Source organism: Chelon labrosus (genome assembly GCF_963514085.1).
Source record: "Chelon labrosus genome assembly, chromosome: 7".
NCBI lineage: Eukaryota > Metazoa > Chordata > Actinopteri > Mugiliformes > Mugilidae > Chelon > Chelon labrosus.
The window spans coordinates 3481764-3504621 of NC_140343.1; the positions used below are offsets into that span (position 1 = coordinate 3481764).

General features: G+C 42.5%; 2 protein-coding genes across 2 annotated transcripts; both read left to right on the forward strand.

Annotated features, from left to right (window-relative positions):
- Positions 1-418: 418 nt before the first annotated feature.
- Positions 419-3280, forward strand: foxf2b (forkhead box F2b; the record flags this gene model as incomplete). The annotated part of the gene is made up of 2 exons (XM_084548331.1): positions 419-1394; positions 3108-3280. 2 exons carry the CDS (start codon positions 419-421, stop codon positions 3278-3280), a joined length of 1149 nt encoding a protein of 382 aa, XP_084404457.1.
- A 15670-nt stretch (positions 3281-18950) lies between these two features.
- Positions 18951-21131, forward strand: LOC311490482 (forkhead box C1-A-like). The gene has a single exon (XM_084547975.1). The coding sequence runs from the start codon at positions 19256-19258 to the stop codon at positions 20663-20665; it is 1410 nt and encodes a 469-aa protein (XP_084404101.1). The 5' UTR covers positions 18951-19255; the 3' UTR covers positions 20666-21131.
- The last annotated feature ends 1727 nt before the right edge of the window (positions 21132-22858 follow it).

The following is a 22858-nucleotide window of genomic DNA, read 5'->3' on the forward strand; positions in this document are numbered from 1 at the left end:
CACTTGAGGGATCATTAAGGCGGTCGATGGCCACCAGGCGCGTCACACAGCGCCACTTAGCGCCGCTGTGACACCCAGAGGAGCCCTTGAGTCGAGCTACAGTCCTGGACAGCAAGTCTCCAGTGGATAACCAGCTCCCCCCACTCTCTCTTCCTCTTCCTCTCTCTGTCAGTGCGTACCCGCCGTGCGTTCTGCATGCGTCAAAGGAGCACCGTGCGTAACGGGAGAGTCGTGCGTAACTGGAGACAGATTTCACTCCATTTTGCGCTGGGATTCTGGGGACCACTGGCGGTGTAACGCTCACTTGCAAGGACACTGATCGCTGGAACCAGACATATTTCTCTTCTGAAAACACCTCACAGTTGGTCTTTTCTCCCTCCCTCTCTTCTCTCTGCGCCAGTTGTACGTCAGAGCTGACATGACGACCGAGACCCCTCAGCAGCAGCTGGACCCTCCGCCTCCTCTGAGATCTAGCCCGGCGTCCGGCGTCCTGCACCCCGCCATGCTGAGCCCACAAGCCGCCACGGAAAGTTCGTCCAGTGCCGTCAAAGGGAAGAAGACGAGCTCTGGTTTAAGGCGACCGGAAAAGCCTCCGTACTCCTACATCGCTCTCATCGTTATGGCAATACAGAGCTCTCCCACCAAACGGCTGACACTCAGTGAGATCTACCAGTTCCTCCAGGCTCGCTTCCCGTTCTTCAGGGGCTCATATCAGGGCTGGAAGAACTCAGTCCGGCATAATCTTTCGCTCAATGAGTGCTTCATCAAGCTACCCAAAGGGCTGGGGAGGCCAGGGAAAGGCCACTACTGGACCATCGACCCGGGCAGCGAGTTCATGTTCGAGGAGGGCTCATTTCGTCGCAGACCCAGAGGCTTCAGGAGAAAATGTCAAGCTCTGAAGCCCATGTACCGGATGATGAACGGCATAGGCTTCGGCACCTCAATTCTCCCGCAGAGTTTTGACTTCCAGGCTCCATCCGCCACCCTCGCCTGCCACAGCAACAGCTATAACTTGGACATGATGAGCAATTCAATGGCCGGGGGCTACGAGGGGCTGAGCGGCGGCCACCATGTACCTCACATGTCCCCGAGCCCCGGCTCCACATACATGGCGAGCTGTCCAGTGCCTCCGAACGGGGAGTACGGGCCGGACAGCAGCAGCAGCCCCGTACCGTCCTCTCCGGCTATGGCCAGCGCGCTGGACGGCCACTCCCCGTACGCCAGTACATCTGCACACTGGGCGTCCTCCGGCGGGTCCCCCTACATCAAACAGCAGCCCCTAGCCTCCAGCAGCCCAGCATCCTCCGGTTTACACTCCGGCATGTCGCCTTACTCCCTGGAGCAAAGCTACCTTCACCAGAACGGCAGGGACAGCCACTCCACCGACATATCAGGTACCACTAACTAACTAATAACTTGGGGATATCAAACAAATAAATTAAATTATCAGGGAATATAATTCTGGCTGCATTAGTCTGCCAGCCCAGCAGGCCTAAATGTAATCTCTAAATTGTTTGTATTTTCAGCTGAGGCCTGTGTGACGATTTAAAAAATAATTGTCTGAGAGAAAGAAAATTAAATCATGAAATAATGTAGGCCCGTTATAGACAGACTATCTGAATTTAAAGATTAAGATTGTCGATAATTTGAAGGGGAATTATTTATTTGCTGAAGGCAAGAAACAAAATAGGCCTCATTTCTGAGTTACCATTATTCGTTTTAATAATATAGTTTCCAGTAAATGTTTAATTATCCAGCATTATTTCCATCCAGTAGATTATTAAGGTCAATATTTGTGAGTTTAAAAATAGTTTTACTGTTTAATTCATTTTATTGTATAGCTAATTGGAAATTTAAAGTCCATCCAAGGCGATGTATTGTTCAGTAAAATAATTTTCTAAATTAGTTTTGCCCAAATAAAATCCCTGAAAATGTTTTATTCCTTTTCATACAGTTTGAAGGTTTTCCTAAATCCCATCAGCCTCTCACCTCAGGGGATATTTTGTCTAATTAATAGATTAAGAAAAGCAGCAGCTCCGCTCTTCCAGTTCTCCCTCATTTACTTTAAACAGAACACAGGGAGGCTTTACTAAAGCCTGGGGATTTCACCGAGGCGAGTAACCCATGCTGGAGCCCGAAAGGGTCCCAGAGGTTAACTAAACAAAGACTGTGCAGGTCGGACCACACCGGCGGTGGATTTCAACCACGGCGCGTCCACAAGAGACGGAAGGTCTTGTTAAACTTTACGCAGCGTCCTGATTGAGCCTGTGCGCGCGGGACAAACGCGTTGGACCGCGCACAACAGACTCGGTTGTGTCAGTCAAAGGGGCTCGTGTGTTGTCTGTGAAAACGGTCGCAGGGCAGCGAGCTGTGGCCCCGAGGATAAAGCCTGCTGTCTTCCCCTGAAAAACACAGTCACATCTGGAGTCCTTATGACCTTGACGAAGCCGCAGCCTCCCAATTTATTTTTCTGTTTCTGGAAATACAGGCTCATTCACAGACACGAGTGACGGTCACTGAGCCGGATTTAAATTCTCCAACAGCTTTAGGGATCTCAAGGAAAATTGGCACAGTTAATTTGTTGGTAGTTAGAAATCAGTGTAAAAATATATAATCTAATTGTTTTGAATAAACAGCAACAACAGGAAGAAGGGATAAAAAGAAATCCAACCAGGAGAGGAATCACTGCGCTGAGGGGTTGTGGAAGGTGCAGGGACGCGAACATCTTAAAATCTTAAAATAATCGATTTCTGCAAGTGTACATTTAATTATTTACAAAAAAAATAAGTTTATCTAATTTTACTATTTTCCCTAGACTTACAGTTTCACCAAAACCTTGATTTAAAGCTGTATGATTAGCTGAAGGCCACTTTTGTGCCACTTTTCTGTTTAAAGGTCACTCCAAATTTTACCTAAAAAGAAAAGCAAACACATATTTTACATATATGAAACAATTTGGGCAATTTTTATGGAAAAAAATAAACGTTACGAGGCGTCAAACCTTATTTTCTGATTTAAAATAATTCATATTCACGTCCGCGGCGCAGATTTCACCTGTTTGCGCGCACGACACAGATAATTTACCTTGTCCCTCTTCCTTCTTCCAGTGGGGATCCCTCGCTATCAGAGCCATTCCTCGGTGTGCGACAGGAAAGATTTTGTGTTGAACTTTAACGGCATCTCCTCCTTCCACCCTTCGGCCGGCGGATCCTACTATCACCACCACCACCACCACCATCCCCAGAGCGTCTGTCAGGACATCAAGCCCTGCGTGATGTGAGCTCTCCTCCCTGTCACTGCGGACTTCAAGGAAAAGAAAAGGCAACGACGGCCACGGTGAAACTGGAGGTCCGTCACATCTGAACAAACAAGAGGACTTTTCTTTCATTCTTTTTTTTTTTTTTTATAAATGTGTCTTATTTTTATTTTTTATTTTTGGAGGATACCTCTTAGGATGTATCGTGGTGGTGCCTCCTGCCAGCAGCCAAAATCGCCTTTTTTTTTAATTTTTTTTATTTTTATTTTTGGGACTTGTTGGAGAAAACTATGCATTGAAGGAAATGAATGAAGAAACCCCAGAGGCCTTAAGAAAAACCACTTCGCCTATATGAACCCTGACAAGCTTTCTTCTTCAAAAGAAGTTTCAGAAACACGACTTTATTTTTTTTTTTTAATGCGTTTGCTCCTGTAACACGTGCAAACAAATTATACTCCATGTAACTATGTTTTATCTTATTAGAGTAACTACACACACGACGCTTTAGGCTTTCATGAACTGCAACAAAACCTTGCACTTATTTGTATAACCCCCCCTTTTTTTGTTTTTGCCAAGTCTATTTTTTAATTTTTGTCTTGTAAAAGGTTTCAATAAAGCTGATTTATATTTTAGGCTACATTCCTTTTAGACCTCTGCCTGTCCGCGAACATCCACATCTGTTATTAGGAAAGAAACGTGCATTAAAATGAGATGACAATGAGCTCATATAAACACACATTTAATGTTGACATTTCTTTTGCACAGTTCCTGCAACAATCAGCAGTGGAGACGAGTAACGTAATTTGAGATGTGTGTACCTAAACCGAGCATTTCAATTTTCTTCCACTTTGTGTTTTTAACAATTCCATTAATTAGAGTAAACTGATCTCACCGTTTTCTGATTAATCCTACTCAACACTGACAGTGTGGATTCTGCTGCATAATGAGTGTGTTTGATTATTTAAGCACATGCTGCTATTAACACTTTTACGTTAGTCAGGACTTGAATGCACCACTTATTCTCAAGTGTTTTTATATTATTGCATGGCTTAAATGATCTGAATACCTCTCTCAGCACTGATTATCAGGTTCTGAATCTTTAAAGTTCCTCGACGTTAAGTAAAAACATGTAGGTGTTGTGTGGCCTCCTTCGTGGAACAAATGTTAAAAATCTGCCTGGCTTGTCAGTGTCCTTAAAGGAGATTTTCTTTATAATTGAATGTGTTAGTGTGATAACGGAAGAGTTTTTATGCAAATATATATTAAAAAAAATACTCAGAAGTGATTTGGGACACACATTTTTATATCTTAATTAAGTAAAAGCACATTTACAGCTAAATGTCCCATAATAAACAAATGTTAAAATGCTCATTGTGTACATGGTAAACATTATTTAAATGCAGCATGAGCTGGACATGAAGTTAATTTATAAAATATGAAGTTTATTCTGGGACGAGGATTCATATTTTATGAGCTGGTCATTTATTTTTAAATGTTAAAACAGAGAGAGTAAAAAATGACAATATGTGCCACTGAGCTGCAGCTGAAGTATAAAGTAGGGTAACGTGGATAAACCCAAGTAAAGTAAAAGTACTTTCCACCATTGCAGGGTACTGATGGATGTGACTGGGCTGCCTCTGCAGTCTGCAAAGTAACACACACCTCTACAAACCTCACCAGGCGACAACGTATGCAGCAACTGGTTGAAGCTGAAGAGATAGAATAGAAGTTCTCAGACTGTTCTCAGTGTGAATGTCTATCTATTTTACCTCCAGTCAGCAGCCACCTCCAGTCCGCACAACGCAGCTGAAAGTCTTTTGCATCCTGAGGCTGCTCCTCTCCTCCATGTGGACATCCAGGGCTGCCAACATCTGAAGGCGCCGTGTAAACAAATGAAAACGACCGGGGCCGAGTCTATGGAAAAGCAACAACGTGGTATTTTTAGAGTGCGGTAAACAGATCAGACTGACACAGAGCTGCCTCGTCACACAAACACAAAGCAGACTCGTGCTCCACTCTTTGGCTTTTGCCCGTGAATCAGATTCACCGCCTCATAACTAATAACCTGTATGCAGATAGTCTGGCGGACGCAGCTCCTCTTGAGGCCGCTGACATAATCAGTTTCTCCAAAATCTCTGTGGGGTCACTGCTGGTGTCTGAGATGCAACATCTGGTGAATGTGTTTCCTGATCGTTTTGACTACACAACAGTTTTCTAACTTTTTCCACTGGGGTTCAGTAATTTAAATCTCCTTTTCTCTGGTGTAGCTTAAAAAGTAACTCTATGGAGGGGGAAAAAAAGGATTTGTAATGATGATAAAATGTAAACAAAGATCTGTACAAAAAGCCACGAGGTATGAGAAGCTCTCATGTGCACTCAGACATTCTGATGCAGAGAAAAACTGAATGATCTGGCTGTAAACCAAACAGAGGATCTGACTTTTGACAGTCTTCATAATCTGCTTAGGTCAGTGTGAGGAAAACACAGAGGGCGAGGGACTGATTGAATCCTGCTGGACCTCCTGAAGTGACCTCCTTCTCGTTCTGTGGAGTACAACAAGAGTCACCGGGGTAACGGAAAGAGGGAAAATCAGCGTCGGCAGTCACATATCAAAAAGAAGAACGTCTCTGACGGGACGGCGGGTCTCTTCTAGTTTCCTCTCCGGACCCGTCCAGTGCAGCTGCTGGAGATTTTTCCCTCAAAGGATTTTTGTGTGGTCCTGTACTTTGGATATGGTAGAGTTTAGGGCCATCTAGTGGCTCAGAGCAGAACACATGATGCAGAGCTAAGATGATCTGGTTTGCAGTCACAACAAACGATGACCTGCTTGTGGCATAAAATAAATCTACAAGTTTGTCATGCCGCGCAAACTTAACTAATGCATTTATGTGTGCCTTTCATAACTGCATCCAAAATCATTCACTAAGAGAGATTTAGACGAGAGAGATCTGACATTTACAAGACCACATTTCATTTTCCTATTCTTCTGTTCTACAGATGAATTTGTATTGATTTGTATGAGGTTCCTATGAATAACTCGTCTTTTGTTGGTTTTTGATTTCAAGAATCTGGGACCAGACAGAACATCTATGGAGTTTAGAGCGCTTTGGGTGTGAGACAGTCCTAGAGAAGCAGCAGAGAAGTGTGTAAGACTGCAACTCTTCCTCCTGGTCTGAACTTCCTAAATATTCCAAGCGTAAAGAGTTGCTCCTAGTGCTCCTAGCCAAATTCGAAGAAAATTATTAGAATCATGATGTTTTCTAAGAATTTCCCCTCAAAGTTAAGAGTAATGGTAAATGGCCTTGCTTTTATATAGCGCTTTTCTACCTATTGATACTCAAAGCGCTTTACAGTCACAGACACATCTATCCATTCGCTCACACAAGCACTCACACATTCACACACCAGTGCTACACCAGTAGCACACACTGGGAGCAACTGGAGGTTCAGTGTCTTGCTCAAGGACACTTCGACATGTGGCACATTCCGGGGATCAAACTGCTAACCCTCGGGTTCATGGAGACCCCACTCTACGTACTGAGCCACAGCCGCCAGTAGACAGCCAGTAGATCCTGGTAAAGATAAAAGGTATTCCTAAAGAATCTCAGCTCTTCAGAGAGCACCTAAGGTGAGATCTGTTCAGAGCAGGGAGGAGGACTTTTAAGAGACTTAGGAGTTTATTAAGCAGAAGAGAAAATGGCAATATTTTCTCATGCCTGCTTCTTGTCTTGTAGTGTGACATTGGGGCCAAATCTACGTCTCAAAACACTTTTATTCTCATTGACCAGTTGAGCCACGAGCAAACACTGTTCCTTTGCCCAGTTGGGTTTCCTACTTCATTTCTTCTCCATTGCTGATTGGCAACCAACACTGCTTCTTATCGGCCGGTTAGCAATCACAGAAACTGATGAAAGCTGAGCCGTTTTACCCTCGTTAATACCAAATGGATGAAAAATGACCAGCGCTGTAAATGAATGGAAGCAAATAAATAGAACTATCAGCACGTGAATACTGTGGTAGTGGGCCTGAGTTTAATCACTTTAAAGTATAGCTTACTATTTATTTATTTACAGTTGCAATCAAAATTATTCAACCCCCACTGCAAATAAGGTTTATTGGCAAAATGTACAAATTAGTACCTGTTTGCAATAAACAAATCAAGCAAGAGCAACTTAGATAGCTCAACACAACTAATATTACAAGTGGTTTCTCCAAATTCAACACAAAAATATCATTTTTAATGACCACTGCATTGTCAAAATTATTCAACCCCTTAATGATAAGCAACTTTAATACTTAGTAGAGCACCCTTTTGGTGTTATGACCTGCTGCAAACGTGATGCATAGCCAGACACCAGCTTCTGGCAGCGTTCCTGGGGAATCTTAGCCCTTTCCTCATGGGCAAAGGCCTCCAGTTCACTAATGTTCTTGGGTTTGCGTGCTGCAACCGCCTTTTTCAAATCCCACCACAGATTTTCAATGGGGTTCAAGTCAGGCGACTGTGATGGCCACTCTAATATCTTCCAGGACTTCTTCTGAAACCAAGCCTTGGTGGACTTTGAGGTATGCTTGGGATCATTGTCCTGTTGGAAGGTCCAATGACGTCCAAGCTTCAGCTTCCTCACAGACAGCATGACATTTTCTCCCAGGATTTCCTGATACTTGATTGAATCCATCTTGCCCTCTACACGCTGCAGGTTTCCAGTGCCAGAGGAAGCAAAACAGCCCCAGAGCATCACTGAGCCACCACCATGCTTCACTGTAGGCAGGGTGTTCTTTTCTGCATATGCTTCATTCTTCCTCCTCCAGACATACCGCTGATCCATAGGCCCGAAAAGTTCCAGTTTTGTTTCATCGCTCCACAGAACAGAATCCCAAAACCTTTTTGGCTTTTCAATATAGTGTTGAGCAAATTGGAGCCGACTTTTCTTGTGCCTTTGGGTCAGTAGTGGTGTACGTCTTGGAATTCGGGCATGGAGCCCTTCAACATTTAGTGTGCGCCTTACTGTGGACACTGAAACCTCAGTCCCTGCTGCCACCAAGTCTTGCTGCAGGTCTTTCGCAGTCAGTCGAGGATTTTTAACCACCTGCCTCCTCAGGACTCTGGTAGCAGCCATTGATAACTTCTTCTTTCTGCCACGTCCAGGTAGTGTAGCCACTGTTCCTTTCACTTTAAACTTGTGAACTATGCTTCCAACTGTATCTCTAGGAACATTCAGTGCCCTTGCTATCTTTTTATAACCTTTTCCTTGTTTATGTAAGTCAATAATCTCTTCTCTGAATTTTTTGGACAATTCTCTTGACTTAGCCATATTTCCAACATGCAATACAACATCACCATCAACAGTCTAGGTATTTGAGGTGTTCTAGCTCAAGCACACCTGATGCAAATAATAAAGACCTTGATTGGTTGCATCAGGGGAGCTTCAAATCACACCTGATTTCCAAATATGTACTCTCATGAGGAATTCTATTCAGGGGGTTGAATAATTCTGACACTGCAGTGGTCATTAAAAGTGGCATTTTGTGTTGAATTTGGAGAAACCACTTGTAATATTAGTTGTGTTGAGCTATCTAAGTTGCTCTTGCTTGATTTGTTTATTGCAAACCTTTGCTAATTTGTACATTTTGCAAATAAACCTATTTGCAGTGGGGGTTGAATAATTTTGATTGCAACTGTATATGTCAAATATCATTCCACGATTCTATGATTAAGTCTGTTGATTTGACGGTCCATTCTAGGCCCATTATCACCAACAGTATATTTCTATCTAGCTTTACCAGGATCTACTCTTAACTCCCTGCAGGTTTCAGACAGGATTTTGTAAACCGTCTTGAGACAATTTGCATTGTTATTGACGCTATATAAATGAAATTGAAATTAACATTGAATTTAGAGTTGTTTTAAAGCTGAGCCTGAGATTTATTTACATTTTTCTCCCTCATCTATCTGGTCATTAGTAGTCAGGACAGGTCAAACGAAAATTAGCAAAAGTTAAAAACCTGTGAGAGAAAAAGAGAAAAAGTGAAAGGAAATCATTGCAGCAAATGGCAAATGAATAGCTACATATTTAGAATTGGAAATATTTTGATGCTTTCATTTCGGTTTTGAATGATTTAGTTTGGTTTTCCTGACACCGAGTGCGCAGCCTCTGAGGACCATGAATAACCACAGCTTCAGGAGAATGAGTTTTTAGTCTAGTTGTTTTTGCCTCCCATATGTATATCTGGAAGATGAACCTTAAAATATGTTGCTGATGCACAGATTTGTCCTGAGACTAATATTTATTTAAATGTTCAACGCTAACTTAGATTATGCTAAATTAAGACGGCATGTTAGTATTTAGCTCAAAGCACCGCTGTCACAGCAGGGCTGCCAGCATGCACCTGCAGACTCATAAACTTCTTGAGATACTTTATAAAGAGAATCTGTTTCTAAGAGAATCTGTTTTCCTTTCAGTTTAAAAGCAAACGTTTGCTCCTTTGAATTAAACACTCACAGAACAAGAGTCTACACAGTCTTCTGGTTTTTGTTTCTGTCTGTATAGTGGTCTACAGAGACCCATGATCTGTCAGAATGAAGTGTGAACTGCATTTAAACTCACCTCTTTAAATTTGAACGCTAATATTAAAATGCTCACTACTCAGATTGTTCTTCTAGAGGTTTTTAAGATGGTTTTATTCAAACATTAACTGGAAACAAACGCTTCGAGTTAAAGTTTGAAATTGTTTTAATGCTTAATTAATGTTTTATGCTATATATATATTTGACTCTTCTTACAAAATAAAACTAATTTCAGCATGTGTTTGCTCTTTATTGAAGGTCTTTCATGGTAATTGTTCAGAAACGTCTGTAAAATAACAACGTTTATCTGTGTCATCACTTTATTGAAGGTCTTTGATTGTAATGATTCTGGAGAAATCTGTTAATTAACAGTTTTTCTCTGTAGGACAACCATGTTTTACTATGGAACTTTAAAAAGTCAAAAAAAGTCTTTGTTTGCAAAAGCAATTTTCCTAGCATAACCTTTGATAAAAACTTCCTGTAAACTTCATTTAAATTGAAAGATTTACTTTCATTTTCAGGTTTTTGGTTGGAAGTCCTTTTTTTTTTAACAGTGTGTTGCATTCTGGAATTTGACATGATAGCATTTCCAGCTAGCATGTTAGAATGCTAAACATACTGTAGCATGTTTTAGTGATGTTTTACACTGTATTGCCAAAAGTATTCACTCACCTATCCAAATAATTGAATTCAGGTGTTCCAATCACTTCCATGGCCACAGGTGTATAAAATCAAGCACCTTGGTATGCAGACTGCTTCTACAAACATTTGTGAAAGATGAATTCCAGTGTGGTACTGTGATAGGATGCCACCTGTGCAAGAAGTCTAGTCGTGAAGTTTCCTCTCTACTAAATATTCCAGAGCAGGGTCCGAGGATGCTGAGGTGCATAGTGCACAGATGTCACCAACTTTCTGCAGAGTCAATCTCTACAGACCTCCAAACTTCATGTGGCCTTCAGATTAGCTCAAGAACAGTGAGTAGAGAGCTTCATGGAAGCTTCTCCATCTGGCAATCTGATGGACCAATCTGGGTTTGGCGGTTGCCAGGAGAATTTACTTGTACTTGTCTGACTGCATTGTGTCAAGTGTGAAGTTTGGTGGAGGGGGGATGGCCCCTTCCTGTTCCAACATGACTCAGCACCAGTGCAACAAAGCAAGGTCCATAAAGACATGGATGAACTAGTTTGGTGTGGAAGAACTTGACTGGCCTGCACAGAGTCCTGACCTCAACCTGATAGAACACCTTTGGGATGACTTAGAGCACATGTGTCAAACTGATCTGTGAAAGGGCCACTGTGGCTGCAGGTTTTCATTCTAACCATGCAGCAGCACACCTGACTTGGCTTAATCAATCAACTGAACTGCCTTCACACAGTCAGGTGTCAGGTCAGGTATCACAGTCAGGTGTCCTCTTGCTTGATTGGAACAAAAACTTGCCAGCCACACCCACTGCATGGGTGCTGCATGGTTGGAATGAAAACCTGCAGCCACAGTGGCCCTTTCACGGATCAGTTTCATTCATTCATTCATCTTCTATACCCGGTTATTCCTGTTAAGGGTCACGGGGGTCTGCTGGAGCCTCTCCCAGCTGTCATCGGGCGAGAGGCTGAGGGAACACCCTGGACAGGTCGCCAGTCCATCGCAGGGCTAACACAGAGACACAGACAACCATTCACACTCACGGCCAATTTAGAATCACCAATTAACCTAATGAGCATGTCTTTGGATGGTGGGAGGAAGCCGGAGTACCCGGAGAGAACCCACGCAGACACAGGGAGAACATGCAAACTCCACACAGAAAGGCCAGCCGGCCCATGGATTCGTGACCTTCTTGCTGTGAGGCATCAGTGCTAACCACCTTGCCACTGTGCCGCATGGATCAGTTTGACACCACTAAATTAGAGTGAAGACTGTGAGCCAGGCCTTCTCATCCAACATCAGTGTCTGACCTCACAAATGCTCTTCTGGAAAAATGGTCAAAGATTCCCATAAACACACTCCTAAACCTTGTGGAAAGCCTTCCCAGAAGACTTGAGGGTGGGCCGACGTCATATTAAACCCCACGGATTAAGAATGGGATGTCACTTAAGTTCATATGCGTGTAAAGGCAGATGAGCACATAGTTTTGGTGATATAGTGTAGCTGCTGCTGGGAACAGATCAAGCATCTGTAGCAAGATTCCACATCCCGGATCTTTTGTAAAACACATTCACGATAATCCACCCATATCTTCAAACAGCCTGATAGAAATATGTTATGAACCAGTGACTGTGATGTAATGTAATTTTCTGCTGTGGTTCTCATCCTCACAGGTAGATGCTAATCGAGCATAATCTCCCCCTGCAGCAACATGTTCTGGCTCTTACTGTGGAGGTGTAAAGTGGTGCGTGGGTAGCTCTTACAGTGCTGGTTTCTTCTGCTTCACCTGGAGAACTGCTGGACCTGAACACCAGAGGCCCAGAAAGACTTCATCCACACCGCTGGTTTCGGTCTTCAGCATCTGTCTCCGTTGAGCTCCCTGGATCAGACAGGAGACATCACACATGATCGAGACATTCAACAGATCCTACAGAGTAACGAGGCTTATTCCAGCTTCTGTCAGCTCCTCAGGCTTCTCCTTTTACAGTTCACATGTGTTAAGGTTGAAATACAGTGATGCCTGAATGCTTTTGTTCTCGCTGCGGCCTCTCCACGGTTATTGAAAGAACTCAGCTCAGCTGGAAGGAATGATTCCCAACCTGGGAACACTGAGAGTGATGATGTCCTACTGTGGTAGCTGCATGGAGTGCCTGGCTTAACACACCAAAAAACTCTGCAAGCAAATGCATAGTTCTGGCCTCTGAACAAGGAGTTTGTCTCCAGCTGCGTCAGAGGATCTGCTCAGTGGAGAACAGATACCCTAAAGTCAAACTAAGCCACATGAAAATGTTGGTGTGGTGTAAATAGTGGAGTTTTGCTGCAAAAGCGTATTTCAGTACACTGACACCTGATAAATTCAGATCAAGAAGAAGCTGCAGTGCAATCGTGTCTTTCCCAAAAAGATGAGGTTCCTTTGCAAAATTCTCTCTCCTCATCCTCTTCTGTCCCACCTCGATTTTTTCCGGGATCTACCCGGCCAACGTCGAGCAGGTGCTGTGCTCTACTTAAGAATGTGATCACTGTCTAGGTTTCATGCTACACTTTTATCATTCATTTATTCATCTTCTGTAACCGTTTGTCCTGTGAAGGGTCCCAGGGGTGCTGGAGCCTATCCCAGCTGTCATTGGGCAAGAAGTGGGGTCTCCAGTCTATCACAGGGCTAAAACAGAGAGACAGACAACCATTCACACTCACACCTACGTCCAATTTAGAATCACCAATGAACCTAACCAGCATGTCTTTGGACGGTGGGAGGAAGCTGGAGTACCTGGAGAGAACCCACGCAGACACAGGGAGAACATGCAAACTACACACAGGAAAGAACCCAGTCGGCCGATGGATTAGAACCCAGAACCGTCTTGCTGTGAGGCATCAGTGCTAAGCACCACACCATACAAAAGGAACCTGTAAGTAAAGGACTCAAACTCTGAGGGAGATGTTGGTGGTTGCAGCCAGTAATCCTGTAGGGGGCAGAGTTGAGCTGCAAAGTTTTTAATTCCTGCTCAGGTTTCATTTATAGCTGGCTGGTTATTAATAAAGTCCAGTTCTGTTATATTAGACACTCCTCTCATCTCATGCTTACAATTGTACACATTTTAGAGGCCTTCTATTTTTAGTTTTCCAATTTGACACTGTCTCAGTAAAGCCTGGAAAAGACTGCAGATGATTCAGATGTACTGATCCTATTACACGTTGTTTATCTTGATATTGCTGCAGATCATTTCTTCTGCTCTTTTCCCCCCGCTGCTAATCTTGATCTGATTTGAAATGGCGTTTAAATCCAGACAGATAAGAAACAAAAATGTCTAAAAACTAAATCAGAAACAGCTCGATCCTTCTGAATGTGATCTTTAAGGGAATATTTCCCCTGGCTCCTTTTTTGGGATTCCAAAAGAAGCATTGCTCATTCAGCTGTCTGGTCTCAAATGTCCAGTCTGGGTTAAAAAAAAAAAAAAGAAAGAAAAGAAAAAGGGGGGAAACTGCCACACTGTGAGGCGCTCTGTGGCCTTGAGAACAGATTTACCCTCCTTCAAACCAGTCAGAGCCGGAGCAGCAAACACAAGATGAATGTTTTGCACATGGATGACTGGCAGCTATTTATTTGAAAGCCGGCTCCAACGTGCTTTTTGAGTGCACGGCTTTTGAGGTCGCGGGACATTCTGGAAGTTCGTCTGTGTTTAATTAGACACTTAATGTAAACTGAGCCGATGACACTGAAGCGCCTGCAAAGGATTTCTAAATCAAACAGGAGAGAGACTTCATCAGAAAAGACCAGGAAAGATACTGAACCAAAATACTTGATATTTGATTTTAAATAATATAATTACTGCAGTGGAGCATTATTTAAATTGATATAAATATGCTCACAAAACCCAAGTTGTCCTATTTTTACTCTCCTGTAGTTGCTCATGTTGATGCACATGCATCAGTGTGGCAGCAGGGGGCGCTGTGATTCCATTTAATGTCCATGTGTCTCCTTTGATTTTGTTCTGAAACACCAGCCCTATTACCCCAGAGCCTGAAGCTGCTGCCAACTCAGATCAGACACTTAGTGATGAAGACACCACCCACACAAAGACGACATCCTGTACATCATCTGGTTATAATTCTTTGTGTTTTAAGTTAATAAACTTGATAGCTTCGTCCATCAGGCTGTCAGGGTGCTGAACTCTGCAAACCCCCCCCCCCCCCCTGCCGGACCATAACCCACCCATCACACAGGGACTCTACCTCACCTGCCTTCTGACAGCAATCTGCACCTTACTGCACCTTTGCACATTTAAAAAAAATCCAAGCTGTAACTATACATTGCACTGTTGTACATAGAAATTTCTACTTTCTGTTTATTCACTATATTTATATTATATACAGAATGTTTACATAGCAACTGTTTTACTGCCAACTTCACCCACTTTAGGTCTATTTAGGTTTTTCTTTTCTTTTATTTATTATGTGAGAAAGAGAGAGAAACGTTTTTTCGATATTTCTGTATGTTGCAAACGTATTGAGAAATTGACAATAAAGAAATCTTGAATCTTGAATCTCTTGAATCTTGAATAATGTGGCAATTGTGTGCGGGTTTTGCACAATTTAAGTAATTCTCACCTTAAATTACAAGTTCTAAAAGTTAACCAGAATAAGAAAGGCCACAAAAGGATTCATCAACCTGTCTTTTGGGAAACATTCAAGGCAAGTTAACTATTATATATCGTGAAGGTTCTCAGTCCAAAACATATTGACATATGGATGAATATATATAGAAGTAGTTTCCTATTTAAACCTCAAACTTCCCACCAGTCCCTTAGAACTGAAGAAGCTACTTGGATGTCGCCTAAGATCCTCTGCAACTTCTGCAGCTGCATCGTTCAGAGCATCTTGACCGTCTGCATCACCCTCGTGCTACGGCAGCATTACAGCCATGGACAGAAAACGCCTGCAGAGAGGATCACCAGGACTCCACTGAACCTCTCTGCGGAGCATCCACAAGCACAGAATCCACAGGAGAGCTGCCTCCTTCTCTAAGGACCCCACCCACCCCCGACACGGACTGTTCACACTTCTACCCTCAGGACAGAGGTACAGGAGTGTGAAATGTCCCCACTGCCATCAGACTCCTAAACAGCTGATAAGAGTCTCCTTCATGTCATATAATGCACTGTTCACTTTTTCAGCTTCTGTTTACATTTTTCAGCTCATTGTTCCCATTTGCACTAGTTATTTTTATATTTTGTATTATATGCATCTTTATATTCTATTTCTAAGGATTTATTATATTGTTAGGCATTAATGACGGCAAAAGAAGAATTTCATTGTACAGGGAAACATGTTTCTACACCGTGAACATGACAATAAACTCTTTGAATCTTAAATATTATATATTAAATAAAGAATTCATATATCTCACAACTTAGATATCTTATGTATTTAAAATATATCGTCTATTTTTTATAAATAGTCTTCATCTATATATATTTGTATATAACTCTTTATATTAGACATATATCTTTACATATAGACACAAGACGGCTCACTTTCATTACACATTTTATACTCTTATATAAAGGATATCCTGTTTGCCTTATATATGTTGCTTACATATATATATTCTTGTATAATGTATGTACAGTTACTTATGTATAGTTGTACACTTTTACCTCATTATACTTGATTTTATACCGTACTCAAGACGTGTTGACTTAACCTGGATCAATAAAGTGTCTATGTATTCATCCATCCATCTATTACTAATAATTTCCAAGCAGAAGATAAACAATTAATAATTGGAGGTTGTGTGCAGCTATACGGAGATGTTCAGAGATCATTTACTACCTCCTGTGCATCGTTTAATTTGCAGAGGAGGTAGTGAATTTGTCCAGGTACAGCAGCTGAATTTCTCTGCTGCTGTACCTGGACATTAAGCATGTGACAAACACAAACCTGTTTAAACAAAGGCCTCCACTTTTGTTCTCCCACAGAAATAGTTCAAGTTGTTGACACACAAATCTGTCAAGATCTACATCAAAGTACTTCTTAAACACGCGTTAAAAGCTAAATTTGGAGGATTTAAATTAAATCCTAACGCATGTTGCACTTCAATGCTCTGACCACTAGGGGGCAGGCGTGTGCCACGTATTGAGAAAATAATATTGAGATTTATTTCTTTTTTAGCAGTGATATTTAAAAGATGTCCAGTAATTAGATCATTAGTTTAATCATGGCTTTAATAATGCTTCATTATTTAATTATAAGAAGGTCTTGATTTGTGATTGGTTGTGGGTTTTATCACGTGATGTGTCCGGGTTACAGTAAAGTGTGACAGGTTGAGGGATGTGCGCCGCAGATACCGACAGATTCCGGGTTTGGTTTGTTCTCCAGACGCTGACAGACGCGGTGCGCTCCGGTCAGCAGGGGTCCCCGGTTCAGCCATGATCCAGAGGAGTCACCGCCTGCCTGGACCTCACAGGTGATAGAGAGCGTTTGTTTCCTCCTCCTCCTCCTCCTCCTCCTCCTCCTCCTCTGGCCCTGCAGACACATGCAAATCACAGAACAAAGAGAAAAACACACCAGTGAGGAATCAACTCAAAGTACAGATCTTCATGGATTTATAAAGGAGTTTTCTATATTTATTTTTCCTCTTTTGTTTTGTCAAATTAAGATTCAATTTCTGAATATGATTTTAGTTTTCTCTGGACTGAACCCGGTGCAAAATACAGAGAACACAAAGAATCTGGCATGTCCCTGTTAATTGCATTAATCCTCCATTATTTTAACGTGTTTTCCTCCTCCTCCTTTAATCTTTAAATCCCAATAAACATGCGTTTCTGGATAAGACATTAAACCAAATGTCTTATCTTGGGACGCATTTTCTTTTTTCTTTTTTTTCATTCTTCAGGTAAAGTCCAAGATCTTCACAGTGATTTTTCTGTTAAAGAGAATTATGACATTTTTAAAAGAAATAAACATAGGAAGAAGTATTTAGATAATTAGTTAAACTTGGTTGCATGCTGCTGAACCATTTAAGTATTACTATATATATAAAATCTTATTTGCATTATTGAACCTTTTATTAAACTAAATTATCTATATATCTATCTATCTATCTATCTATCTATCTATCTATCTATCTCTCTCTCTCCAGTTTTGTTTTAATTAAAAAGACTGTCTTCTGAATAACTCAGATTAGAAATACAACAAGGTTTTCAAACAAACATTTTCCTTTTGTCTCGTTTTTAAACATAACATTGAATATTTATTATAATGTTGGTGACAGCTTCATCAGTGAATTATTTAAAATAATAATAACGTAAAAAACATGAAACAGAGTGTCTTAAATTAAGCAATAAAGTAGTAAAAATCATCTTTATACAAACTAATAAATAAGAGGTTTTATGTTTTTTTTTCATCCTGTTATTTCATGCAAATTGTTCCAGTTTGATAACAAACTCAGAAAACACTGTTTTTTTTTTGTTTTTTTTTTTGTCAGATTAATAAAATGATTAACTGCATCCTTCTTTTAATTGTCTCCATTTTTTTTTCTTGTAATACTTTTTAATGATTCTTTTCTTTCGGTTGAAAATCAACGATTGTTTCCAGGTTTCCTTCAATCAACACTACGGGCTCCGGGAGGTTTGGATGGTTCTGTTAACACCCGCTCAGTGTGAATGACATTTGGAGGTCCTCATCTTTAAAGTCCCACCTCGGTCTCAGCAGCCGCTCGCACCCGGGGAAACTTTTTCTCACCCAGCTCGACCAAATGATCTTCATTTAACCTTTAATTAGTTTCCACGCACCGCCCACCGGCGCTGTCGGGGAGCAGGAGGGAGGCATCCACGCTCTTTCATGTCCGTCTTGTTTATTCAGAGGCTCAGCCGCAGCTGATGATAGCTTCTCACAGACCGCGGGGCTGATTTGGTATTAGCTCGTTTTGCATTCCTAATCGGTGTTACCTTGGCTCTAATTGACGGTTTAATTATCCAAAAACATTTGAGCTGTATTTCATTTTTTAAAGGCCGATAAAACCAGGTCAGTGGTTGATATAAAGACTTTGAGAGACGCTGCTTGACAATAACCTTTCCGGTGAATTTTGTATTTTCTAATTTGGAGAAATTTTACTTTTACGCGCAGGTTCGAGATTAAAAAGATGGACACGAGGACACTGAAATCTGTTTCAGTGTCATCTAAGCCTCACAATCACATAATAAATATTTCTCCTTTTCAAAACAGACACATTAAGCTATTTTATGGCTGTCAGTAAGAATCATTAATAGAAATTCATAAATTTGTTTTCAATTTGGGCCATTAAGTGAGTTTTCAGCATGTTGGGCACACCCTTAAAAGCATTTTAATAACTCCAGGTCTGAACTGAGAATGGAGGGAAGGAGAGAAGGGGAGGAGGAGGAGGAGGAGGAGGAAGGAGGAGGAAGGAGGTGGGGGTAGTAACTTTTTATCGTCGTGCGCTTTTCCACAGGTTCATTTCGTCGTCCCATTGGATGATGGAGCACACATTCGGATTCGGGGTGGAGCAGCTCAGCAGCCAAAAGGGAGGAAAAATGTGAAGGGTAAAAAAAAGTTCCTTGCAGTGTAGGCTCGTGCTCCTCCAGCCTTCTTAGTTTCCCAAATGTTCAGTGCGGCAGCGTGCGCTCTCTCCGGTTCACCGTGGCGGACTGCGGCTTAAAGAAAGGGACTTTGAGGCGATAAAGAAAGAAGAGAGAACTGTACGAGAACCGGAGCACGCGCTGAGGCTGTGACAGTTTCTGGTGGGAACCCGTTTGGGGAGCTTTTACGCATTGCGCAGGATGCAGGCGCGCTACTCTGTCTCCAGTCCCAACTCTTTGGGAGTCGTACCGTACATCAGCAGCGACCAGGGCTACTACCGGGCCGGCGGTGGATACACCGGGATGCCTGCGCCTATGAGCATGTACTCACATGCGGCCCACGACCAGTACCCGGCCAGCATGGCCCGGGCGTACGGACCGTACACTCCTCAGCACCAGCCGAAGGACATGGTCAAGCCGCCTTACAGCTACATCGCCCTCATCACTATGGCGATCCAGAATTCACCGGAGAAGAAGATCACCCTGAACGGGATTTATCAGTTTATCATGGAGAGGTTTCCCTTCTACCGGGACAACAAGCAGGGCTGGCAGAACAGCATACGGCACAATCTGTCCCTCAACGAGTGCTTTGTCAAAGTGCCCCGGGACGACAAGAAGCCCGGTAAGGGCAGCTACTGGACCTTAGATCCGGACTCTTACAACATGTTCGAGAACGGCAGCTTCCTACGGCGCCGGAGGAGGTTCAAAAAGAAGGACGTGCAGAAGGATAAGGAGGACAGGCAAGGCAAGGACCCCTCGAACCGGACCACGGGCCGGGAGCAGGACGCATCGGTGCAGGGCTCTCAGCCGGTGAGGATCCAGGATATAAAGACTGAGAACGGGACGTCCACGCCGCCTCAGGCCGCATCCCCGACCCTGGGCGCAGTGCCCAAGATCGAGAGCCCAGATAGCAGCAGCAGCATGTCGACGGGCAGCCCTCACAGCGTCCCCTCCACCAGGTCACTCAGCATGGAAGGATCCGAGCACCACCACCACGGCCAGGCCCCGGCGCAGGGCTTCAGCGTGGATAACATCATGACCTCCTTGCGGGGCTCTCCGCAGGCCGAGCTCTCCCCGCCTCTCATCGCCTCCTCTCGGACAGGTATCACCCCCTCACTGTCGCTCAACTATTCCCCCAACCAGACCCCCGCCTACAGCTCGACGACCTGCAACCAGAACGCCATCTCCACGAGCTCCAACGCAACCTATCACTGCAACATGCAAGCCATGAGCCTGTACGCGGGGGACAGGTCGTCCGGGGGCCACCTGGCGCCGTCCACCACGGTGGAGGAGGCTCTGCCCGACTATTGCATCACCACGACCACCGCGTCCCCTCTCGGGCACGGGAACCTGAGCCAGGCCGGCCAGGAGGGCCACCACGCGCACCAGGGCCGGCTCACGTCCTGGTACGGGGACCTGAGCCACTTGAGCCCCGGTTACCCGGCGCAGCAGCAGAACTTCCACTCTGTGCGGGAGATGTTTGAGTCCCAGCGGATCGGGCTGAACGGCTCCCCGGTGAACGGGAATAATAGCTGTCAGATGGCCTTCCCGTCCGGTCAGTCCATCTACCGCACCTCAGGAGCTTTTGTTTATGACTGCAGCAAGTTCTGAAAGCCAAATGTGTCTTTTAAATTAATAACTCTAATATATATTTTCTATATTTTTTTGTACTTTTGGTCTTTCATTCACACTCCGAATGGACATGAGATTTTTTTTTCTTTTTGTCAAGAGCTGTGTAACACCAAAACACGTAAGTTTCCTTCCCTCTCACTTTGAGAATTGTTTATAAAGATGGCTCAAATACCGTCTCCTGAGACTAAGACTGTAAATTATAGCCTAATATAGTAATTTATTTGTTAGGAAAAGGGGAGTGGTTGGATACTGAGGACCAAACACTTTAACGTTTTCCAGTTTTCTTATTGCTGCCTTTAATCGTCCCAGTTCTTGTATAGACATGGAGGAGAGGAGAGGGGGGGACTGTGTAGCCTATACTGACTTATTTTATTCATTCTGTGTTATTTGTTTAAAAAAAAAAACTATTTTGAAGGCATTACATTTTGTTTTGTTTAATAAAGTGCCGTCTATTTGATTTTAATTGGAGTGATTTATTAGCAGCCACTGCTAAAGGACAGGGGCGTATTTAAATTCTTATTAAAGGGGCCAAGGATGAAATGTAACAGCAGAAAGGTCAAAATGGGTTTGAATTCAAATAATTTAAAATTTATTCACTATAGGTTAAAGTCAGTATAGATTTTGGGCGGAAAAATATATTATTTTATATTATTTTAGAAACTACGCAGCGAGCGAGTGGGATTAGTTGGCGCATTTACGTCTGTTAGTGAATAAACATAATTTAACTCGTGAAAAAGAAAAACACAAACATTAAATCTTCAAATTATTATTTGACCTAAAAAGGTGTATTCAATTATAAGTTACCAGGCAGCGGCCCTGCAGAGAAACACAGCCGAGACCAAATCAAACTGAACGAGGTGCAACACATTTCAATTCTTTTTCTCTATTTTTTTTTTTTTTTATTTATTTATTTTTATTTTCGTGCTCACCTGCACGTTTGCATATCCCAATTCCTCCAGCCCAAACACAGAGTAAATAAATACACGTGTGGCAGCAGTTCAGCAGTGCGGTTTGAACTCACTAAAGGCCTTGTCAGCAAAACAAATCAGTCATTACAAACCGAGCAGGCTTCCGTCTGACTCCTGTTTGTGAACGATGAGAGGTTTTGGATGCAGAAAGAAAAAAAAAAAAGGAGCTGCAGCTGCATTTATTTTGGATGTTCTGCAGAACCTTTAGTTCCCCTCTGACGCACGGTGAGATCTGGTGGATATGAGCTGAGATGGAGGGGTGTGTGTGTGTGTGTGTGCAGCCTGGCTTTGCTTTCAGCGTCCTGCAGACTCAACGACCAGAGTGAAATATTGCTGCTGTCACGTGTTTATTTGTGTCCCTTCCACCTTCGCGGCTCGGATCAAATTCCCTCAAAAACAAAACAAAACAAAAAAGAGATTATTCTGAAAATTAAAAACTTTAAAAAAAAAAAAAAAAAAAAAAATTCAGGGATTTTTCTCAGCATGCAGGCAGATCAACATGGCGACGCGCATGACCTGTTTATCCAGATATTACTTTTAAAATTTTAATATTAGACGATTTGAATATTTTATATAAAAAAATAACCAGAAAATAAATGCATTTGGAAATAATTTTATAGTACGGTTTTCTTGATGATTTAGCTTAGTGGAATAATATGTAAAAATAATAATAATAACAATAATAATAATTGAGCAACCAAAAATTAAAATTAAAATAAAATAAAATCCATAATAATAATAATAATAATAATGGATATTTCAACGTTGGATCGTTTGATTGTCTGCAGAGATTTTGATTTTATGCATATCCTAACCTCAACCAGCTGCCTGCAAGCATTACACACCACCTCTGGTCTGAGTGTGTGTGTGTGTGTGGATAAATACATGGCAGTGAAAGTTTGGAGGTGGCTGTCAGTGTCAGGCCTGTGTGGAGGAGATTTTAATGAGTCAGTAAAAATAAGAAAAATAAAAAAAAAATTCCAGCTAAGCGCTAAGGCTCCCCAGGGGCCACCAGTCAGATGAGTCAGGCCCATTAAAAGCTAACATAAACAATGCGTTATTTGGCTCCGCTGCTGATTCACACCGAGGACTTCAAACTACAGCTCGAGTGCAATCTGACATTTAGAACTCCCAGCCAGCCCCCCCTCCCCCCCAAAAAAGAAAACTAACCACCTGTCGTGCACAGAACTCTGCCTGATAATGA

Coding starts and splice junctions, on each gene's coding strand:
- LOC311490482 (XM_084547975.1), top strand. CDS start 19,256: ATGCAGGCGCGCTACTCTGTCTCCAGTCCCAACTCTTTGGGAGTCGTA.